General features: G+C 31.2%; 4 protein-coding genes and 1 long non-coding RNA gene across 10 annotated transcripts in view; 4 read left to right on the forward strand and 1 right to left on the reverse strand.

Moving 5' to 3' along the window:
• Window positions 1-43: 43 nt before the first annotated feature.
• Window positions 44-931, forward strand: LOC126917903 (uncharacterized). Its single transcript, XM_050725340.1, has 3 exons — window positions 44-419; window positions 512-703; window positions 774-931. The coding sequence occupies exons 1-3, from the start codon at window positions 340-342 to the stop codon at window positions 895-897; spliced, it is 396 nt and encodes a 131-aa protein (XP_050581297.1). The 5' UTR covers window positions 44-339; the 3' UTR covers window positions 898-931.
• Window positions 932-1,611: 680 nt separating this feature from the next.
• On the reverse strand, window positions 1,612-12,601 carry LOC126917891 (uncharacterized). 2 transcript variants are annotated; one of them, XM_050725301.1, is made up of 7 exons: window positions 12,454-12,601; window positions 12,022-12,320; window positions 3,976-4,093; window positions 3,330-3,686; window positions 2,969-3,247; window positions 2,581-2,879; window positions 1,612-2,505 (listed from the first exon to the last, which is right to left on the reverse strand). In XM_050725301.1, the coding sequence occupies exons 2-7, from the start codon at window positions 12,306-12,308 to the stop codon at window positions 1,686-1,688; spliced, it is 2,160 nt and encodes a 719-aa protein (XP_050581258.1). In that variant the 5' UTR covers window positions 12,309-12,320; window positions 12,454-12,601; the 3' UTR covers window positions 1,612-1,685. The 2 variants fall into 2 exon arrangements, with proteins under 2 accessions (XP_050581258.1, XP_050581259.1); XM_050725302.1 differs by lacking the exons at window positions 12,022-12,320; window positions 12,454-12,601 and adding an exon at window positions 4,155-4,543.
• On the forward strand, window positions 5,059-7,562 carry LOC126917900 (26S proteasome regulatory subunit 8). Its single transcript, XM_050725335.1, has 6 exons — window positions 5,059-5,271; window positions 5,344-5,488; window positions 5,578-5,988; window positions 6,081-6,307; window positions 6,844-7,119; window positions 7,198-7,562. Exons 1-6 carry the CDS (start codon window positions 5,254-5,256, stop codon window positions 7,336-7,338), a joined length of 1,218 nt encoding a protein of 405 aa, XP_050581292.1. The 5' UTR covers window positions 5,059-5,253; the 3' UTR covers window positions 7,339-7,562.
• Window positions 8,402-11,774, forward strand: LOC126917889 (pre-rRNA 2'-O-ribose RNA methyltransferase FTSJ3). Its single transcript, XM_050725291.1, has 6 exons — window positions 8,402-8,610; window positions 8,787-9,250; window positions 9,322-10,258; window positions 10,330-10,779; window positions 10,861-11,245; window positions 11,323-11,774. Exons 1-6 carry the CDS (start codon window positions 8,541-8,543, stop codon window positions 11,573-11,575), a joined length of 2,559 nt encoding a protein of 852 aa, XP_050581248.1. The 5' UTR covers window positions 8,402-8,540; the 3' UTR covers window positions 11,576-11,774.
• A 609-nt stretch (window positions 12,602-13,210) lies between the features above and the next one.
• The window catches only part of LOC126917905 (uncharacterized), a 124,968-nt gene continuing 119,401 nt past the window's right edge, over window positions 13,211-18,777 (forward strand). For all 5 annotated transcript variants that reach the window (XR_007711120.1, XR_007711119.1, XR_007711121.1 and 2 more), the window contains exons 1-3: window positions 13,211-15,252; window positions 15,529-15,626; window positions 16,400-16,706. This is a non-coding gene — a long non-coding RNA (uncharacterized LOC126917905). The remainder of the gene's footprint in view (window positions 15,253-15,528; window positions 15,627-16,399; window positions 16,707-18,777) is intronic.

Raw genomic sequence — 18,777 nt, forward strand, 5'->3', positions numbered from 1 at the left:
ATATACACCAAAAACATTGGTAGGTAATTGGTTTGAGCGCAGAGCAAGTGACATAAGCCAACCCAATGATTGGAGAACTTTATATGAGATAGATTACAAGCCTCATGTTAATAAAACTTGGGAAATAAACCAAATTGCAAAGTGGGAAAATAAACTTATTCAGGAGGTACATGAATATATATATAATATAATCTAAAGTAAATTAAAAAAAACAAATGATACATGATATAATTTTTAAGTGACTTTTAATTTTTACAATAATATTTTGAAATACAATTTCATTGTAAGGGTTTACCTCAAGAACAATTTTTTGATCATAAAAAGGAATATTGTAGTAATATGACAACAACTTACGATTTGTGTTATAATATTTTACCAAGAAGTTTTAAAGGACCAAAAATTAGATTTTATAATGCAAGGTATATATCATTTTGTGTTAGTTATAAGTAAATTATCTCAGTGCTTTAATGTTATATTCATGTTCTATAAAATTTATGTTTTGTACTTGGAGACAGAGGAAATGGGTCCCTGAACAGGATCTGATGAAAAGTTTTGGTACATTAACTCAATTTGGCTTAAGAGAAGCATTAAAAGACGAATTGTACAAGAATTCACAAGAAGGAATAGCTAAATGTCAATGGTGGTCTACTTATAGGGAAGAAATTGGGGAGTTAAAGCTATTAAATATCGAACAAAATACTCAGTAAGTTATTATTTAATTTAAATTAAACCTATCAAATATATATCTTGATTTATATTTATTTTCATTGAAGATTTCACAGACGAAAAGCGAATTTTAATGTGCCAGATCTTAGACATTTCAAGCGTACATTATCAGATTCTGAACAGTGTTTACACCCATTGAAAGTTAAAAATTCAGTGTCACATGCAAATTGAGAATATGATAATATAAAATATATTTGTCCATTAATTAATTTGTTACAAATTTTAACAAAAATGTAATATCTTGGTTGAAGATATTACAATATTTATTTTATTAAGTTATTTTAACATCACATCTTAACACAATAAACATCATATATATTTTTACAAATACACAGAACACTTTAAATTTCATTACTTATATATATACATAACTTTTTGTGTGTTCAAAACAATTCTTTTTCGTATTCACAAATATAATAACAAAGTTAAAAAAAAATCAAATATTATCAATACAAAGTGAACGCAATTTCACATTATTTCATTAATTCTTAAATTTATTGAGTGACATATATATCTTACTAGTGAACACACACGGAGAACATTTTTTTATCACAAGGTTGACAGTTTAGAACGGCAATAATTAATTTTCCGTCAAACCAGTATTCTATTTTCCACTATTATGCGTTCAACTTAACATTATTGTTCAAATTTGATACTTTATAAACTGCGTATAAAAAAAATAATATTTATTTACAATTATTTATGTGAAATAAAAAAGTGAGTGATAACAATAGAAAACTTTATACTGGCAGTACATCGCTTATTTATAAATAGGTTGAAATATTATTGATTACTATCCATTAAAATAGAAATATTTAAAATACTATTTTTTAAAATAGTAATCAATTGCTTGAAAAATAGTGATGAACTTATTTTGTAACTAAAAACTAAAATACGTATAAATGTATGTGGCAAATATAAATTTAGGAAGATCGTAAAAAATGTATGATATACCCTATCTAACGTAACAAAGTAGTACATAATACTATTATATTTAATACAAGTGAACCACATAAAAGAACTGGTAACCAAACGGGATTTGTTACAATAGTGGCGTGACTAGGAAACGGCTGCATTTCAGAGGGACTTTTAATATCATTCATATCCATGTTTTGTCTTTGTGAACATTGATCTATAAAAGTTGAATTATTTCTTTTGTTATTTTGAGATAATAATGTTTGTGGCGTAGAAAGATTGGTTGATGCAAGTTTCATTGTTTGGTTATTAATTGATTGATTTCTTGATTCCGACAATGGAAATTGAAGACTATATTGAGAAAAAGACCCAACAGGACTATTAGTTTGCCTTGGTGTATAACAGGATTGCGTCGCATCTGACATAACTGAACATTGATCAAACTCATGTATGGATGGTTCTCTAGATGGGCCAAAATTAGAACCCACAGAACCAAAACCAGAACTTTGACTGGATGATCTGGACAAGGATGGTGCATCTATACCTTCCTGCCAATAACCACCAGCTATCCAGGATGTTTGCATAACTGATTTTAGTTTTGGTGGTGATAGAATATTTTTTTTACCAGCCTTTTTAAAAAGCTCGGAACTTTTTGTGCTATACACTTTCGTTTCAAAAATCTTAGGCATTTTAGTTGAATATTTTGGTTTATCTTCGCCCAATGATAATATGCTTAATGTCCTCAAACTGTCATTCAATGAGTAATTACTCTCTATCGTACTCTTCTTATATACAGGTGGAGAATTGAATACTGTATTATTATTGTTAATAGACATTGGTGAACACTGTGATGTCGCATTTGTGCTATAACATAAAAAATTATTTTATTTTTTGTTATATATAAAATTAGTAAAAAATTAAAACATTAAAATTGCTTACAATAAACTTTGGGAAATTGTAGATTTATAATTTATTGAATTTTCCACATAAGGAGACATATAATCTTTCATTGTATTTGGTGCTAACCAATTACTGGCAGTTTTGTTTATATTATTAGCAGTTTTAACATTGACATTAAGATTGTGCTTATTATTTGAAGTTGCTGTACATGAGTCAAATAATACTGTATTTTTTGGAGAAGATTCAATTTTTTTAAATGACATATTTTTATTTACTGTACTTTTATATGACTTAGGCATGACATTTATAAAGCCTATGATCGAGATAAATAATATCATCTAAAACAAAAATAATTAATGTCGATTAATTTAATGTACCAAAATTTAATTATTAATGCAGTATATTTCATTTTAATTTATTAGCTTACCATATGATACTGAGTTATATATTCCAGAACAAACCACGAATTCTGAAAATCTGTTGTAATTAATTTTATGTCTTTAAAGGGTAAAAGTATAATCATACAAATCCATAAAAACATAACTAATATATCAGAACTTTGTTTTTTTGTAGAAGGTATCCAACAGGCACAAAATTGAAAAAATAACCCTCCAATTGGGAAGAATATGAATTCCATGTTATACACTACCATAGATCCTAATATAGTTGAAATTATTCTGCATATTAGTTCAGAATATTTTGAATTCTGCAAAGAATGAAACAATTACAATGAGAAATGCCATACAAACCTTATTATTTATTGTAATATACTTTATTACAATACTTACATTAGCAATTATACAAAATGGTTTTTGTTTAAATAACAACATTTTATATTGTGCAAGCCATAATGCTTGCTTATATAATACGTTATTTACTGTACTTTTACATTTTGCACACAATGGGTATTGTTGTTCTAAGCTATCTTTAAACTTTTTCATTTCATATTCATAATTTCTTTCATTTTTTGGTACATAATCAGATAATTTTGATATTTTTAAACTTTCATTCATGTTACATTGTTTGCAGAGACCATTATTTGCATCTTGATTAGTTGTTGTACCCTGGTTGATTGTACAGTATCTTTTCATTTCATGTGAAGATGTCTTGTATTGTTCTGGTATAGTATATGCATAATCACCATTCTAGAATTTGACATGGAAGAAAATATAGGAATAATATTCCAAAACATATATGGAATTGTAAAAGATATCACATAGGTAGGCTGTTTCTTATGTTAAGATATTCCAATAGCTTTAAAAATATTTAATAAATCAATTAATTCAACCTGGCGAAATAATCAAAATAGATTATATATAAAATTTCATTGATTTAAAATTTTTGGATATATCATATGTATGATCTTCAACATCATAAATTTATATATTTTGAATAATATGGTCCATTGAATATTAATTGAATAAATTGACTTACCTTAGAAAAGCCATTATATTGTTCACAATATGGACACATCCACCAATCTAGTTGCTGTCGCCAAATCTTTGTATCCTTGTTGCAAAACCAGCAGTTTACTTTTATGGGCCATCTTAATCTAACATATAAAAAAATATGATATAATCATGACTGTAATTAGAGGGAAACAGAATACTTACTTAAGTTTTTGGAAGACGGTGATAACTGTGACAACTATTAATAAAGTGATGGTAAATATTGACATAAAATTGAATAATAAGTCAAATTCCATGTTTTATGTGAAGAACATATAAAAACTGAGAGCAAAGTTCATCTCCCGCCGACCGGTTAGAGTATCTTCACCTTAACCTATGCAGTCACGTGGCGTACTAAATTTTCACGTTCTACCTTATACGTTGTATATTTTGTCCTTGTCATAAAAAACACTTTCCGTCATGCGCGCTAAATTTTTTATAAAATTATAAATTAAGTAAGTTGTAGCATAGTAGTATATACATTTTCCGCGTCGCCGCCTATTTTACTCCATAAATTTTTAAGCGTGTATCAAAGTATCAACTATACACCATTACCATTCAGTCTTACCAATGTGGAAAAACATAAAATAACTATAATTTTGAAAAAATAAATTACAAGGCATTAAATAATAAATTTAAAGCAATATTTAATTATTTCTCGATTACTTCAGTAATATTACTCTAGAAAATTATTTGTAAGTTTGATAAATAAATAAGAAACTAAATTGACATTACAATAAAATATAAAAAATAGTTATTTTACATTAACTAAAACTAAAAAGAAGGAAAATGTATATATCAAAATAATAATAATAATTATAAAATTTTATGAAATTATAATCGTAAAGGATAATTTACAATGAGCGAATGTAATCGATTTATTTTGCTAAATGTTTAATAATTTGTTTTAATAAATGATATATAAGGAATTTAATTTATTAATTTAATTTAAAAATCTGTTTAAACAGTATAATTTTGTTTATTAAAGATGGTTTATAAATAATGTACAGGAAATGTATCAATCGATATGAAGCTGATTCTCGATAATGTTACAGCTACAGCAAGTAATCGATTCGTAAGTTGATATTGAGTATCCGTACGCGGTACTACGTGATCCGTACAGTGGGTATCGATGACAAGCAATTCTTGTAATATTACAAAGAAGTGTCAAGTTCTAAACTTTCTTTCTTGCTTATTTTTATAAGTAAATGGCCATATAAGAACAATTATAATTAGTAATTGATTATAAATAGTGAGTGCAACAATGACGCTCACAAATAAGGTAATTGATCGAATCTAAGCAACATGCATAATTTTACAACTATTATAGCTAGTTTTTATCCTTATATTTTAGATGGAAATAGATGAGAAACTTATTAAGGGGGAAGGTTTTAAACCGTATTACATTACTAAAATTGAAGAACTTCAATTAATCGTAGCTGAAAAAAGTCAAAATTTAAGGAGGTTACAAGCACAACGTAACGAGCTCAATGCCAAAGGTATATTATTCGATTATGTTTTCATCTTTTTAACTAACTTTTATTTGTGTTTGATGCATTTTGCGATAAAAATTGGTGTTTTTTTGTAGTACGTATGTTACGCGAAGAATTGCAGCTTCTCCAAGAACAAGGATCATATGTTGGAGAAGTTGTTAAACCAATGGACAAGAAGAAAGTTTTGGTTAAAGTACATCCTGAAGGGAAGTTTGTAGTAGATATAGATAAGAATATTGATATTAATGATGTAACTCCAAATTCAAGAGTTGCGTTACGCAATGAAAGTTATACATTGCATAAAATTTTACCAAACAAAGTTGACCCACTTGTTTCTCTTATGATGGTGGAAAAAGTACCAGACTCTACATATGAGATGGTAGGAGGATTAGATAAACAAATTAAAGAAATCAAAGAAGTTATTGAATTGCCTGTTAAACATCCTGAATTATTTGATGCTCTTGGGATTGCTCAACCTAAAGGTGTACTCTTGTATGGACCACCAGGTAAATAATAAAGACGCTAATTTTTAAAATCTATCTTTTTCCTTTTAATTAAACTTAATTATATTGTTGATAAATTTGCAATTTATTTTTAGGTACAGGCAAAACATTATTAGCGAGAGCAGTTGCCCATCATACTGAATGTACTTTTATTCGTGTATCGGGTTCTGAATTGGTACAAAAGTTTATTGGTGAAGGTTCACGAATGGTTCGTGAATTGTTTGTAATGGCAAGAGAACATGCACCATCTATAATATTCATGGATGAAATAGATTCAATTGGAAGTTCTCGTATTGAATCTGGTTCTGGAGGAGATAGTGAAGTAAGTTTTACACATTTGTTTTATCGACCAGTCGTGGTGACGATGTTGTCACTAAGGAAAACTTAGTGTGGGTGTGTTTTTTGTACGAAGAAAGCGGATTCGCGATGCCCATTGGTTATAACCAATGTTAATGAATGAGAATAGGTGGAGGAAGCCTCCTACCAACGTGGTTGGTGGTTGACATTGTTCATGACGAAAACCCGCTTTTACTGTAAGGTAAATACCCGCTTTCTCCGTAATTTATAAGAGCACACAATAAACCTAAGGATTGTTCTAAGGACCATCCATAAACCGAAAACACTTACAGGATTAGAGATTTCTTCAAGTTAATAAGATTACGATTAAAACGAATAAGTTAAAAAGCTTAAGTTTATGGTGAGTCCTTAGATTTATTGAGAGTCTGAATAACGGTACGTGGGCCTTTGGCAGCCAGACAACAAAGGATGGCGTACGGATAATCTCACGCGATGTAACAGCATTAGATCTGAAAACTTTAGCTTAATAATGAATGTTTTTTACCAACTTTTGATACTTAGGTTCAACGAACCATGCTTGAATTACTCAATCAATTAGATGGTTTTGAAGCAACAAAAAATATAAAAGTCATTATGGCTACAAACAGAATTGATATATTGGATCCAGCGTTATTAAGACCAGGACGTATAGATCGTAAAATTGAATTTCCACCTCCAAATGAAGAAGCACGACTTGATATTTTAAAAATTCATTCGAGAAAAATGAATTTAACACGTGGTATAAATTTAAGGAAAATTGCCGAACTCATGCCTGGTGCGTCAGGTGCAGAAGTGAAGGTAATTAATATAACGTTTTGCGGTATGTTAAAATATATTTTTATTGTTAAAATTATCTATTTATTTATTTGTTTTCAGGGTGTATGCACAGAAGCCGGTATGTATGCTCTCAGAGAACGTCGTGTTCATGTTACTCAAGAAGATTTTGAAATGGCTGTAGCAAAAGTTATGCAGAAAGATTCAGAAAAAAATATGTCCATCAAGAAATTATGGAAGTAATTAGTTTTATCCTGCAATTCATTCTTTCTATACCATTTCGCACTTTTTGTAAAACCATCTGTAAATTCTATATAACTTTGATTAAAATGTATACAAAACAAAGATTATAGTTGTAAGAAAAAATACATTAAAAAGAGTTATTAATATGGAAGAAAATTCAGTATATCATAGTGCATCATTGTAATTAAATGAAATTACTAAATATATTATATTAATATTATATAGATTAGTGGTGTTTGTATTAATATACAGATAATTCTCTTTCTTAATTTTAAACAACTTGGTGTTTTTCTTGAAAATATACTATTTTCTATAGTCTATCTAACGAGGCGGGGAAATAAACATAAACGTATTACAATCTCCGTTTACGTTTATTGTGTTACAACGACCATACCCAAATCTACGTCATTTCCGCCCTCATCTCGTTGAACTTTGGACAAGAGATTGACATGGAAACAACACATTATAGACAAATCGAAGCAACTCAAGGCTAAACTTAAAAAATTCTACTAGCTCATTAGCCGACGTTCCAATTTAAGCATGCAGAGCAAAATTACGCTCTATAAGACCATAATAAAACCTGTCTGGACCTACGGAATCCAACTATGGGGAACAGCAAGTAATTCCAACATTGAAATACTTCAACCCTTCCAATCGAAAACTCTAAGATCCCTAATAGATGCACCCTGGTGTGTTACCAACAAAGCAATATGTCGCAACCTCAAGATACCCACAGACAAAGAAGAAATAACGAAATATAGTAATAGATATATCATGAGAGTTAACAAACATCGAAACCCCCTAATTACTAAATTACTTAATACGTCGGACCAGATTTGCAGGCTCAGAAAACACTATCCGTTAGACCTAAGCACTAGATTCAGCTAGAAATAAACTTATAAATAATTAGACACTTATTATAAATAAATGTCACTGCGTCACTCCAGAGAGACTTACTCAAAATTCTCAATGCGAGAATTGATTGTAAAGTATTTGTAAATAAAAAAAATCTCGTTGAACAGACTAGACTTATTTTTTTTTTGTGTATCCCTACTCTTAAATTTTTCGTATGTGGTGGATGTAGCACTGTAGAACGACGTGTTGCGTTACATGTCCATTTCAATTCGTTCGTACGTAAATAAGTTACGAGCTTTGAATTAAAATAATTTTCCTATAAAAAGTATAGTTTATTGCAATTCAAAATGGGTGGTAAAAAAAGAAAAATTGGAAAGCAGAGGAAAGATAAATTTTACCAATTAGCAAAAGAAACTGGTAAGAATTTAAAAATATTGTTTTATAAATGAAATAAAGGTTTAAAAAATTAAGCTGTTTCTTTATTCAATAAATGATTTAACGCGAAATATTTAATGTTAAATGATTTACTTTTAAAGTTTTATTTCATTATATATTATTTATAAGTAGCTCTTTTAATAGGTTATGTTTTATAGGTTATAGGTCACGTGCTGCTTTTAAATTAATTCAAATAAATCGAAAATTTGAGTTTTTACAAAAATCCCGAGTATGCATAGATTTGTGTGCAGCTCCTGGAGGGTGGATGCAAATCGCTCGACAAAATATGCCAGTGTCTTCTGTAGTAATAGGTGTAGACTTGTTTCCCATAAAGCCCATTCCAGGATGTATTAGTTTAGTTGAAGATATAACAACAGACAAATGCCGTGTATCGATATCACGTGAATTGAAAACTTGGAAAGCTGATGTTGTACTTCATGATGGAGCACCGAATGTTGGTAAAAACTGGCTCCATGATGCATATCAACAAATCGTCTTAACTCTAGCTGCTCTTAAAATGGCAACACATTTCTTACGACCCGGTGGTTGGTTTATAACTAAAGTTTTTCGTTCAAAAGATTATAATGCACTAGTTTGGGTGTTAAAGCAATTATTTAGGAAGGTATATATAACATTTTTATCATAGAAATATAATTTTCAATATATTAACATTGAATTTCTGTTTTATTTAAGGTGCACGCAACTAAACCACAAGCATCACGTGCAGAATCTGCTGAAATTTTCGTTGTTTGTCAGTATTATATTGCACCAGATAAGTTAGATCCTAAATTTTTAGATCCAAAATATGTTTTCTCAGAATTAGAAATTGAGCCCACAAATAAATTAAATGTATGTAATCCTGCGAAAAAGAAAGATAAAGTGGAGGGTTACCCAGAAAATGATTATACTTTATATCATAAGCTATCTGTTAAAGATTTTATAGCACATGAAAATGCTGTGGAAGCATTGCAGAATGCTTCTGAAATTGTTTTTGATGATGAAACAATAGCAAATCACGAGAAAACGACCAAGGAAATTAAAGAATGTTGTAAGGATATTAAAGTATTAGGAAAAAAGGATTTACGAAATTTAATTAATTGGTGGAAGGTAGTAAAGGAATCATTAAAAGAGGAAGAACCAGATGAAAATGTACAAAATTTGCCTGATGAGGTAACGGAAGCACCACCTATGAGTCAAGAAGAACTGGAAGATTTGGAAGACGAACAAATTAGAAAACAAATAGAAGAGCTTAGAGAAGAAGAAGCTAGAGAGCTTAAACGGAAAAAGAAGAAAGCTAACAAAGAAAGGCAAAAATTAAATGAACGATTGAAACTAAAAATGATTCATAAAGGAAATGAAGGTCCTGTATTAGAAGGAGATGATATGTTTAGTTTAAAAGACATTAAGACACATCGACAGTTAGAAAATATAATGGATCAGGATCCTGATCTAGTAGCAGAAAGTGATGTAGATTCAGATGTAGAACAAAGAAAACCAAAAAAGGTTAGGTATAATAAGGATGAGGGACATTTAGATAGCTCAGATTTATACTATAAAACAGAAGATACTGAACCAGAGAATTCAAGTGATGCTTCAGATGATGATTCAGACAGCAATAAGTCAGGCTTAGGTATTTATTGTTTATATAATTTCTTTTTATATTTATAAATATCGTAATATTTTTACACAAATGAATTTTAGGTTTAGATGAATCTGACGACGACGATACAAAGAAAGTTTCAAAAAAGAGAAAAAATATTGATGAAGATCCAGAGAATCCTTTATTAACTGATTTAGATCATAGGGACAAGAGAACTAAAAGAATTCACAAAGCAGAATTATGGTTTGAGAAGGATATATTTAAAAACTTAGAAGTTGAAAAGGATGAAGATTTTGAATTGGATAAAATGGTCGAGGAATATAAAAAGAAAGGGGGTCGTATAATAGGACAAGACGATTCCATAGATAGCGATAAAGAAAATAAAGTAAAAAAATCTAAGAATATACAAAAAAATAAACAAGGAGATAACGAGGACAATAATGACTATAATAGTGATGATACAGACTCTGATTATGATGTTGACAAAATGGTTTCAACTACAAAATCTAAAAAAGATAAAATTAGCGGCAAAGATAATCCTCAGGCGACTAGTAAGTATATTATATGAACATAGAAGAATAGCTTTATGTAGTAAATATAGAACATGATGTAATTATATGTATAATATATAGGTGCAAAATCAAAGAAAAGGAAACGTTTATCAGAAGAAGATTTAGCATTAGGATCACTATTAGTTCAAAGTAAAAAAACTCGAAGGGATTTAGTAGATTCAGCTTGGAATAGATATGCATTTAATGATGAAAAATTACCAGATTGGTTTGTACAAGATGAAGAAAAACACATGAAGAATGTGATGCCGGTACCTAAGGAACTTGTTGATGAGTATAAAAAACGTGTTGAGGACTTAAATGTTAGACCAATCAAAAAAGTAATAGAAGCAAAGTCAAGGAAGAAGCGGAGAGCGTTACGTAAATTAGAAAAAGCAAAGAAAAAAGTGGAAACAATAATGGATAACACTGATATTAGTGATAGAGAGAAAGCGAAACAAGTTCAAGCGTAAGTGCAAGTTTTTGATGATGATACCAATTCAATTTGTATTTCTGTATTATATATGGTTATGATTCTTCTTGTAGATTATATAAGAAAGCCCATAAAGAGCCGAAGAAGAATGTTACTTACGTAGTGATGAAAAAACATATGGCACAAAAGAAAGCGGCAAGACCACCTGGTGTTAAAGGACGTTATAAATTGGTTGATCCGAGAATGAAGAAAGATTTACGTGCAGCAAAAGCAAAAGAAAAAACTAAGGGACGTGGAAAGAAGAATAGTGGTGGTAAACCATTTCGAGGGAAGTTTAATGCTCAGAAGAAAAAAAAGACAAAATAATTTATTTTATGTAGAATACAAAATGATTGTATAAATTTGTAATCTCTAATTTTCTTGTAATTCTAAATTTTTAACAACAGTATGACAAAACACCGAAAAACAGATATTACTTTGCAATATTTTTGTAACAGTGTAAATAGTGCATTTTGTACATAAATACATATTGTGTATATAATTTACACAACCATTTTTGTACATATATTGTATATTTACATTTATTGACACACCTGCAAATAATTAAGGTTCGTAAATTGCGAAAAAATTTTATAAATAAATTTATCAATATTTAGGAAATATATTAAGAATTCTTTTCAAAAGAATAAAAGAAAAAGAAGATAATATAAATGCAGACGTTTATTCTGAGATGAAAGAAAAATGATGCCAAATATGATTCGTAAAGTGATGTAGCGCGAGGCTAAATGATATAGATAAATTCCACTACTCACCTGTCCAGCTGCGTAAAGCCTCCCACTATGATCAACATGGTATTACATTTCCCCTTCTCTATACTTCCACTGCTAACGGCACCCTTCCTGGGTGTATTCCGTGCATCGAACATTCTGATGCAATCGTGGCTGCGTAGCGTCGGGACGCTGCGGTCGATGTCAAGGACAAGGCCGATGGCATTTAGAAAGATCGTTTTACGTCGACGTTGTTGCAATGAAAGTGGCGTTGATGAGGCTTTTTTTGGCTCGCCGCCAAAAATCGCATCATCGTCTTCCGGCTTCATCATTGGTGTTAGTTTCTAGAAATATACATACATGTACACACATGCAATATGATTTGCTACTATAATTGTTCTCTATTTTTTCTCTATTTTCTGTGTTGTTGATATTGTTAGAAAGTGTTTTTATTATTTAAGAATTTGTCTTAATTACCAGAAAATTGAGGAAATATTAACGATGATGTAACTACGCAGAGGCGACCCCTTGCAGCGGTCGATGTCAAGGCCGAGCTTAGTAACACATAAATTTCATAATACGATGAAATGTAGTATCTTTGGTACATAGTGAATATATTGGAAGTAAATAGATTGTAATTACATGTTTGTAGATTTCTGTAAAAGGTTTTCCATATATGATCTTATTACACCTGTTGAAAGATATAATCTTTAAAGCATTTCAAAATATTATTGGTAACAAAATCCGATTTCCATTTCTATGAATATTTTAAGAGATAGAAAAAACATTAAATATTATGTACTTATAAAGGTTAATCATTTATATTAAAACGTTTATCATGAAAACGTATTTTCCTTTTCGAAGAAATTGTGACGTTGGGATTTTATTAAAACACGTTTATGATCTACGATATTAGAGCAGAGGTACGTTTAATATGAATTACAATTGTGATAACTGCTTTTGCATTTGTTAATTTCTGCTCATATTCGTTACTTCCTCGAAGACAATTTTAGAAAATCGTAATCAGTTTAATTTTAAGGGACGCACCGATATATCTCGGGCGTGGTAATATCCACTTGTTCTAACTTGCCTAGCGCGAGCCAAGTTTGTATTCGGCGCCAAACACTTGTAGGCATTGTAACGATGCTCGTAATCTTAAAGATGTACTGGCGCCAACGTTGATGACTTTTAGAAGAGCTGTTTCTAACTTTCGATTTTTAAGTCATCAGTAAGTATGTCTTTATCATGGAATATATGTATATGTTTCATTTCGTATATTATCAAATGTATATTATCAAAAGTCTTATTTCAATTGCTAAATTGTTGTAACTCTTCGTTGCATCTTCATGTTAATAGAGGTTAAGTAAAAATTCATTTATGTATAAGAAGAATTGTTCACGTACATATATTATAAAACAATATTCCAATTACGGTTAGGTTATCGACTTTTTTAATTGAATCATCTAATAACATTGAATGTATTAGTTGAACTTAGTAAATTTCGAAATCTTGAACTAAACCTATGGCTTTTAATTCGAGTTAAAATTATGACTAGAAATTGTACCAGAAATATCTATAATTAAAAAATAGGCTATAGCGTAACGAATGAGAAACATATTTGCTGAAACGTATTTTTCAACAACACTATCGGCGAATAATGTTTCATCGCTTATCATGATAATTATGACAAGGAACGTGTTCGATTTTTAGAAATATCAAGTGTTGATAAAATATTGTTTTTGGTATTGGTATTTACTTTTTTTTCAGTAGTATAAACAATAACCAATTGACGTATGTTACTCGGTCAGGTCAAGTTTCCTGGCTTAGGCTCTTTTATGAAAGATTGTCGGTGTGTCTGTGTATCTTTACGCGGTTGGCGCTTACGTCAAGGGCGACCTCGACTTTCCACCGTCTCTAATCTGTATGAGGATCGTTTGCGAGACAAGCATTTCATTTTCACTGTGTAACACTAAATATAAGCCTTAAGACTTTGTAATCTCTTTATGAACACATCGAACACTTCATTTTCTCTCTCATCGACTATATTGTCAATTCACACAAGAAGTGAATTCACTAAATGTATCAGATAGGAATCTCATTCAGTTTATTGCTCTATTCTTATTTATTTTGGCACTTAATGGGATAAGCTTGATTAATGATTAAGTTTTATTTGTTTACCTGTTCTAATTTTGAAAATAAAGTAAATATTCTGCAGATTATGCTTACATTAAAGTTGATAGATCGTTATGATTATTTTTGTTAATATAAAAGTTTTTACTTTTTACTACCATATACATCGTCTCGATCTTTAAAACCTAAAATTGCCTAATATTTTAATGCAAAGATTATCTAGCTAAGTATAAAGAAATATTAAAAATCAAACTACAGATGCTTTAGCTATTTATAGTATAAATCTGTTACAATAAAATACAATCAGATGGCTTGATTGTGGTTTCAAGTGTCAGGAATCTAAAACTTCCCATATTGCAGTAATATCGTCCACATATTCGTCCTTTTAAAAAGATAAATGATATATTGGAATTCCTGTTTCAATTTTTCTTGTTATTTCCACATGTAATCCTGGATCACAAAACCAAAACTCGAATGAGTAAAATGCTGAAAATGGAAATGGGGTGATTGATAGTAAAAGTAAAAATTACGAGCATATGTATATGAATCGGAATGAATTGGACAGACGCGCATAGTGAGACCGAGATATAGGGGAAAAAAGAGAAAAGTTACGATGGTAAGGGTAGATGCAATGAGACAAGAGCTGACGCGCGGTACATAATTGAGAATCGTTAACGCGTCCTCGAGGGAGATCGAGCGGCTGGATTTTGCTAGGTCCTCTCTTACTCTCCGCCGCCGTTACCATCAGCTTGCCTGCCTCTTCTCGTCCCGGCTTCCTAGCCACGGTGTTGGTGACCTTCAACCGATCAAGAGTGGATGGACCTCGTTGGCCAGCGGGCCGAGGTATAAGGTCAAGGTTGCTGTCGTCGGTGTGCACGGGATATGCGACCTCCGGGATATGCATCGAGCGAGATGCGCGCGCAATTAGCGCATGCGCGCCGTCAGCCGGCTTGTCGTGCGTCGCAGCGTGTCGCGCAAGTCATTGCCAAGGTCTTTGCTGGTCACGGGCAAACCGTTATAAGTAGCGATGGACACGAACCGAAATGCAATTCTTAGACTATATAATTAATATATATATTATTAAATACTTTTAGAATATTGGTTTGAATTCAATGATTGGACAAATTATGAATCTGTATTGTACATGTATGTATATTTCATGATTTTGGGATTTTTTACGAATGACGCTATTGAGTTGTTATATAGGTTATGAATGAATTTGTTAATTAAAATATTCAGATATCGATTGATTATCACTAATGCATCTATGTATAGTATGATAGCGTAATAAAATGTATATATTTCTAACGATAAATCGAATTCATAATAAAACAAATATATAAAAAGTTAATATTAAGTTTGCGCACGCTGAGTAAAGTTATTTTGAAATTTGTATTGTATTTGCACTAATTAACTTTACAGAATTTGAATTTGGTACAAGATCACGAGGATTTCGATCCCATCGCTAGTCGTATGTAGCCAGTTGAGACTGATGCAAAGCCGCCGATGATTTTTCCAGGGTAAGCTGTATTATTAACGCCTATTACGCTTAGAACATTTTTTACATTGTGACATGAGATTAAAGTTCTAATTAGAATCGCTAAGAATTATTGATTACTGATTAACGCAAAAAATGTCGCAATTCATTAGGACACGGAAATAAATGAATAATGAATAAACTAATGTTTTATTCTATTCACCTTTTTTTGTATTTAATTAAATAGTACTCCTTGTGGTGATCCCAGAATATGAGAAGCTAAATATTGTATCAACTTTTTGTCACAGAAAAGAACATAAGGAAAGGGATCTAAATGTTTGTGGTAGGTTTCTACCTATAATGTAGGGTGACAAAGTACATATCAAGCTTTTACGAGTTTTCTCGTGAAGTGGGAACTACTTCCACCTCTGGGTAATATTAGTCTTGAGCATGCTACCATCTGTTTTCTGATGTAACCTACTTATATCTACGTTATAGAATACATTCTGCAGTGTATATGGTGCTCGAATGTGAATTTGCGTAAATCTCTTATCGATAAGAAACGGAGTATTGCTTTAGTTCTTTTATCTTATAGAAAATATATTGGAATATATATTGGAATATATATTTTTTGAAAGAAGCATATTTAATATATATTTTTCTAAATGCATTATTTGCAGGATATTTTAATAGAATAAAATTCCCAAATTGAAATTATAAAAATCAGAAGATCAAAAAATTTATAAGGAAATGCGTTGCTTTGCAAAATTTAGTAGTTTGAATTGTCTATGTTTTTCTTTTTTTTTTAAATTGTAGGGAAAAGCAATCACGAAAGAAATAAACGCGCGCGTCGCGACGCCTGCGTCACTACACCCGGCGTACATCCATGGCCAAGGTTCTCCCCGGTCACGGGCAACCCGTTATACGTAGCTGGGAGCCAACACTTGCCCGAGGTCGTCCATGACTATCTTATTCGCCCCAAGGCTTGGAAAAAGTTGATTTCAGGAAGATCCACCTAATACGCTATGAAAATATACAACGCAGAGATGAACATTATTTTCATGCATACAAATGATTTTACCTTGAATTAAAACATTCAAAAGAAGAACTTTGTACGTTAAAGGTAAACAAGAGTTCGATTATGATTGAGCGAATACAATATTTAATTTGTTTATAGGTTGTGTAAATCATCTAAATTTGGTTGAATATGAAAAATAGTTTTGTAAATGTTTAGCCAGAACGAATAATTTAGAATGTAGCGCTCTTATATTGAATCATTTTAGCCGCTTAAATAGTTCTTTGTACCAAATCATTAGGTTCCAACTCGATTAGTGTTGATTAGCATTATTAATGGGATCTTACACGTTGTGCTCGTTGAAAGTTGAGTCGAGGACGGATTACTGTTTAAGGATGAAAGATTCCCTAATAAAAGGTGGCTTTATTTGACCCATTATCCTCAATAGATAATTAATTTGTCTTATACATTAACAAGAATAAGCGAACTTCTATGTTCAAGAGTACAAGTTGCGTATGAACAACTCTAATTAGTGAAATAAATTCTGCATCTAACTTCAGAACAAGAAATGCTACATAAACTTTTTCAGTACTAAAAGAAGTTTACATTCTTGACACAATTTCAATAGGTGATATTTCTACTCTATTACCAGCTAATTAGAGCATGATCAATTTTTAATTTAACTTTGAGTAACTTCAAACGTGTTCTTATTAAATGATAAATATTCTTCCACATATGTTAGTAAAATCAGAAATCTATCAATATTTTCTCTATGTTTAGAGTTAAAGATGAAATTCATATATATATATTGCAGGATACAAAATATTAAAGCAAATAAATATTTAGTCGTATCAGGAAGTTCTCTTTTGAAGATTCAGTTTTACGAGCTATAAGAAGCAAGACGAGAGAAGGCCTAGTGGAGCGAACTAAAAGTAAATTCTCTTTCATGTCCTTAGATTTCTGGTTATTTTCTTCTCTTCTTGGAATGTATTACCGGTACCCATCCTTTTCTTGTGATGGAACAGGGTTTGGGAGTTGATGTTGGCTCGTCCGGGGGCGGCAAGTTCAAGGCTACCACGTCCAGGTCACGTCCGGGCATGCTAACCCAAATACGATTACGGTCTGAGTACAGTGGAGAGTCGAGACAACAAACTTGAGATCCAGTTGGAGTTTGCTAGGCCAATGGAACAAGGATCTAGTCCAATTCCCCTTTCAGGATTACACTCCTCAGCGGGCCTGCGGTTTCCTCGTTCTTCCGGAATGTTTGAAAGATATCGCGTATCGTGTCGCCGTCGATGCTATTAGTTTTGCGAAAACCTTTAATCGCGTGGGGAAAACTGGACTGTTTTCGTAATCCGATGAAACGTTCGTACGTTGTGACCTGACCTTCTTAACTTCGACGTTGCTTCTTCTTATTTTCAGATATTTTATTAAAAGATAGCTCCTCTCTTCTTTTTTCTTCATTTTATCCATTTTTTTTAAAGGCCTGTTTGTTTTTCGCTCGCGTTGTTTTTTGCATGTAATCCGATGTTCTTGAGCGCCTGTGTCAATTTATCGCGTGCATTTCAGATATCTTCCCGATTACGAAATTAACAGCGAAATTACTAGCCGATTAAAATTCTGGCACCGCTTTTTAAACGCGCTCTCGCGGTTGATTGCGATTCATGCAGTTGCATCATACCTGTGAAAGAACAATAATACGTAGTAGCTGTAGACTGTTTCATGTCGATTACCTTGAACGAATAGAGTCCCTGTATATTATGGATATAATTTCAGTCTTTTAGCTCGCTAAATTAATAAAATCATCTATTGTGATACGTTGTTATTATTAATCATCGCGATCGATGAGAAGCACTGAATGTATATTCATTAACTGTTTAGATTCGAGTTAAATTTTACTTATAAACAAATAGAATCTTTTATTGTGTAAATCCAATTTCTTGTGACATTCGATCTTCTGATTTTTGTAGTTTGGACCGTTTTATCAATTTCTATTTTTTTTTTCATGACTATATGCCATAATATAAAATTTGTATATTTTGCACCTATCCATCTGTGATGTATACAAAAGGATGCAATGCGCCGCAAGTTATCCACGTTGTTATTGCGTTTAGTCACGAGGATTATCGCCTCGTAATAATGTCACTAGGACGTCTCATTATGAAACACCCACCAAACA

Source organism: Bombus affinis, chromosome 6 (assembly GCF_024516045.1).
Source record: "Bombus affinis isolate iyBomAffi1 chromosome 6, iyBomAffi1.2, whole genome shotgun sequence".
Taxonomy (NCBI): Eukaryota; Metazoa; Arthropoda; class Insecta; order Hymenoptera; family Apidae; genus Bombus; species Bombus affinis.

Bases quoted from the DNA above. Each gene is read 5' to 3' on its own strand.
- LOC126917900 (XM_050725335.1), top strand. The intron at 5,489-5,577 runs GTATATTATTCG...GTTTTTTTGTAG, and splicing joins TAACGAGCTCAATGCCAAAG to TACGTATGTTACGCGAAGAA. The intron at 6,308-6,843 runs GTAAGTTTTACA...TTTGATACTTAG, and splicing joins GTTCTGGAGGAGATAGTGAA to GTTCAACGAACCATGCTTGA.
- LOC126917889 (XM_050725291.1), top strand. From the start codon at position 8,541: ATGGGTGGTAAAAAAAGAAAAATTGGAAAGCAGAGGAAAGATAAATTT. The intron at 10,259-10,329 runs GTATTTATTGTT...AATGAATTTTAG, and splicing joins CAGCAATAAGTCAGGCTTAG to GTTTAGATGAATCTGACGAC. The intron at 10,780-10,860 runs GTAAGTATATTA...TATAATATATAG, and splicing joins AGATAATCCTCAGGCGACTA to GTGCAAAATCAAAGAAAAGG.
- LOC126917903 (XM_050725340.1), top strand. From the start codon at position 340: ATGACAACAACTTACGATTTGTGTTATAATATTTTACCAAGAAGTTTT. The intron at 420-511 runs GTATATATCATT...TTGTACTTGGAG, and splicing joins ATTAGATTTTATAATGCAAG to ACAGAGGAAATGGGTCCCTG. The intron at 704-773 runs GTAAGTTATTAT...TTTTCATTGAAG, and splicing joins AATATCGAACAAAATACTCA to ATTTCACAGACGAAAAGCGA.
- LOC126917891 (XM_050725301.1), bottom strand. From the start codon at position 12,308: ATGATGAAGCCGGAAGACGATGATGCGATTTTTGGCGGCGAGCCAAAA. The intron at 4,094-12,021 runs GTGAGTAGTGGA...TTTATATGTTAG, and splicing joins GGCTTTACGCAGCTGGACAG to ATTAAGATGGCCCATAAAAG. The intron at 2,506-2,580 runs GTAAGCAATTTT...TTTATGTTATAG, and splicing joins ACAATTTCCCAAAGTTTATT to CACAAATGCGACATCACAGT.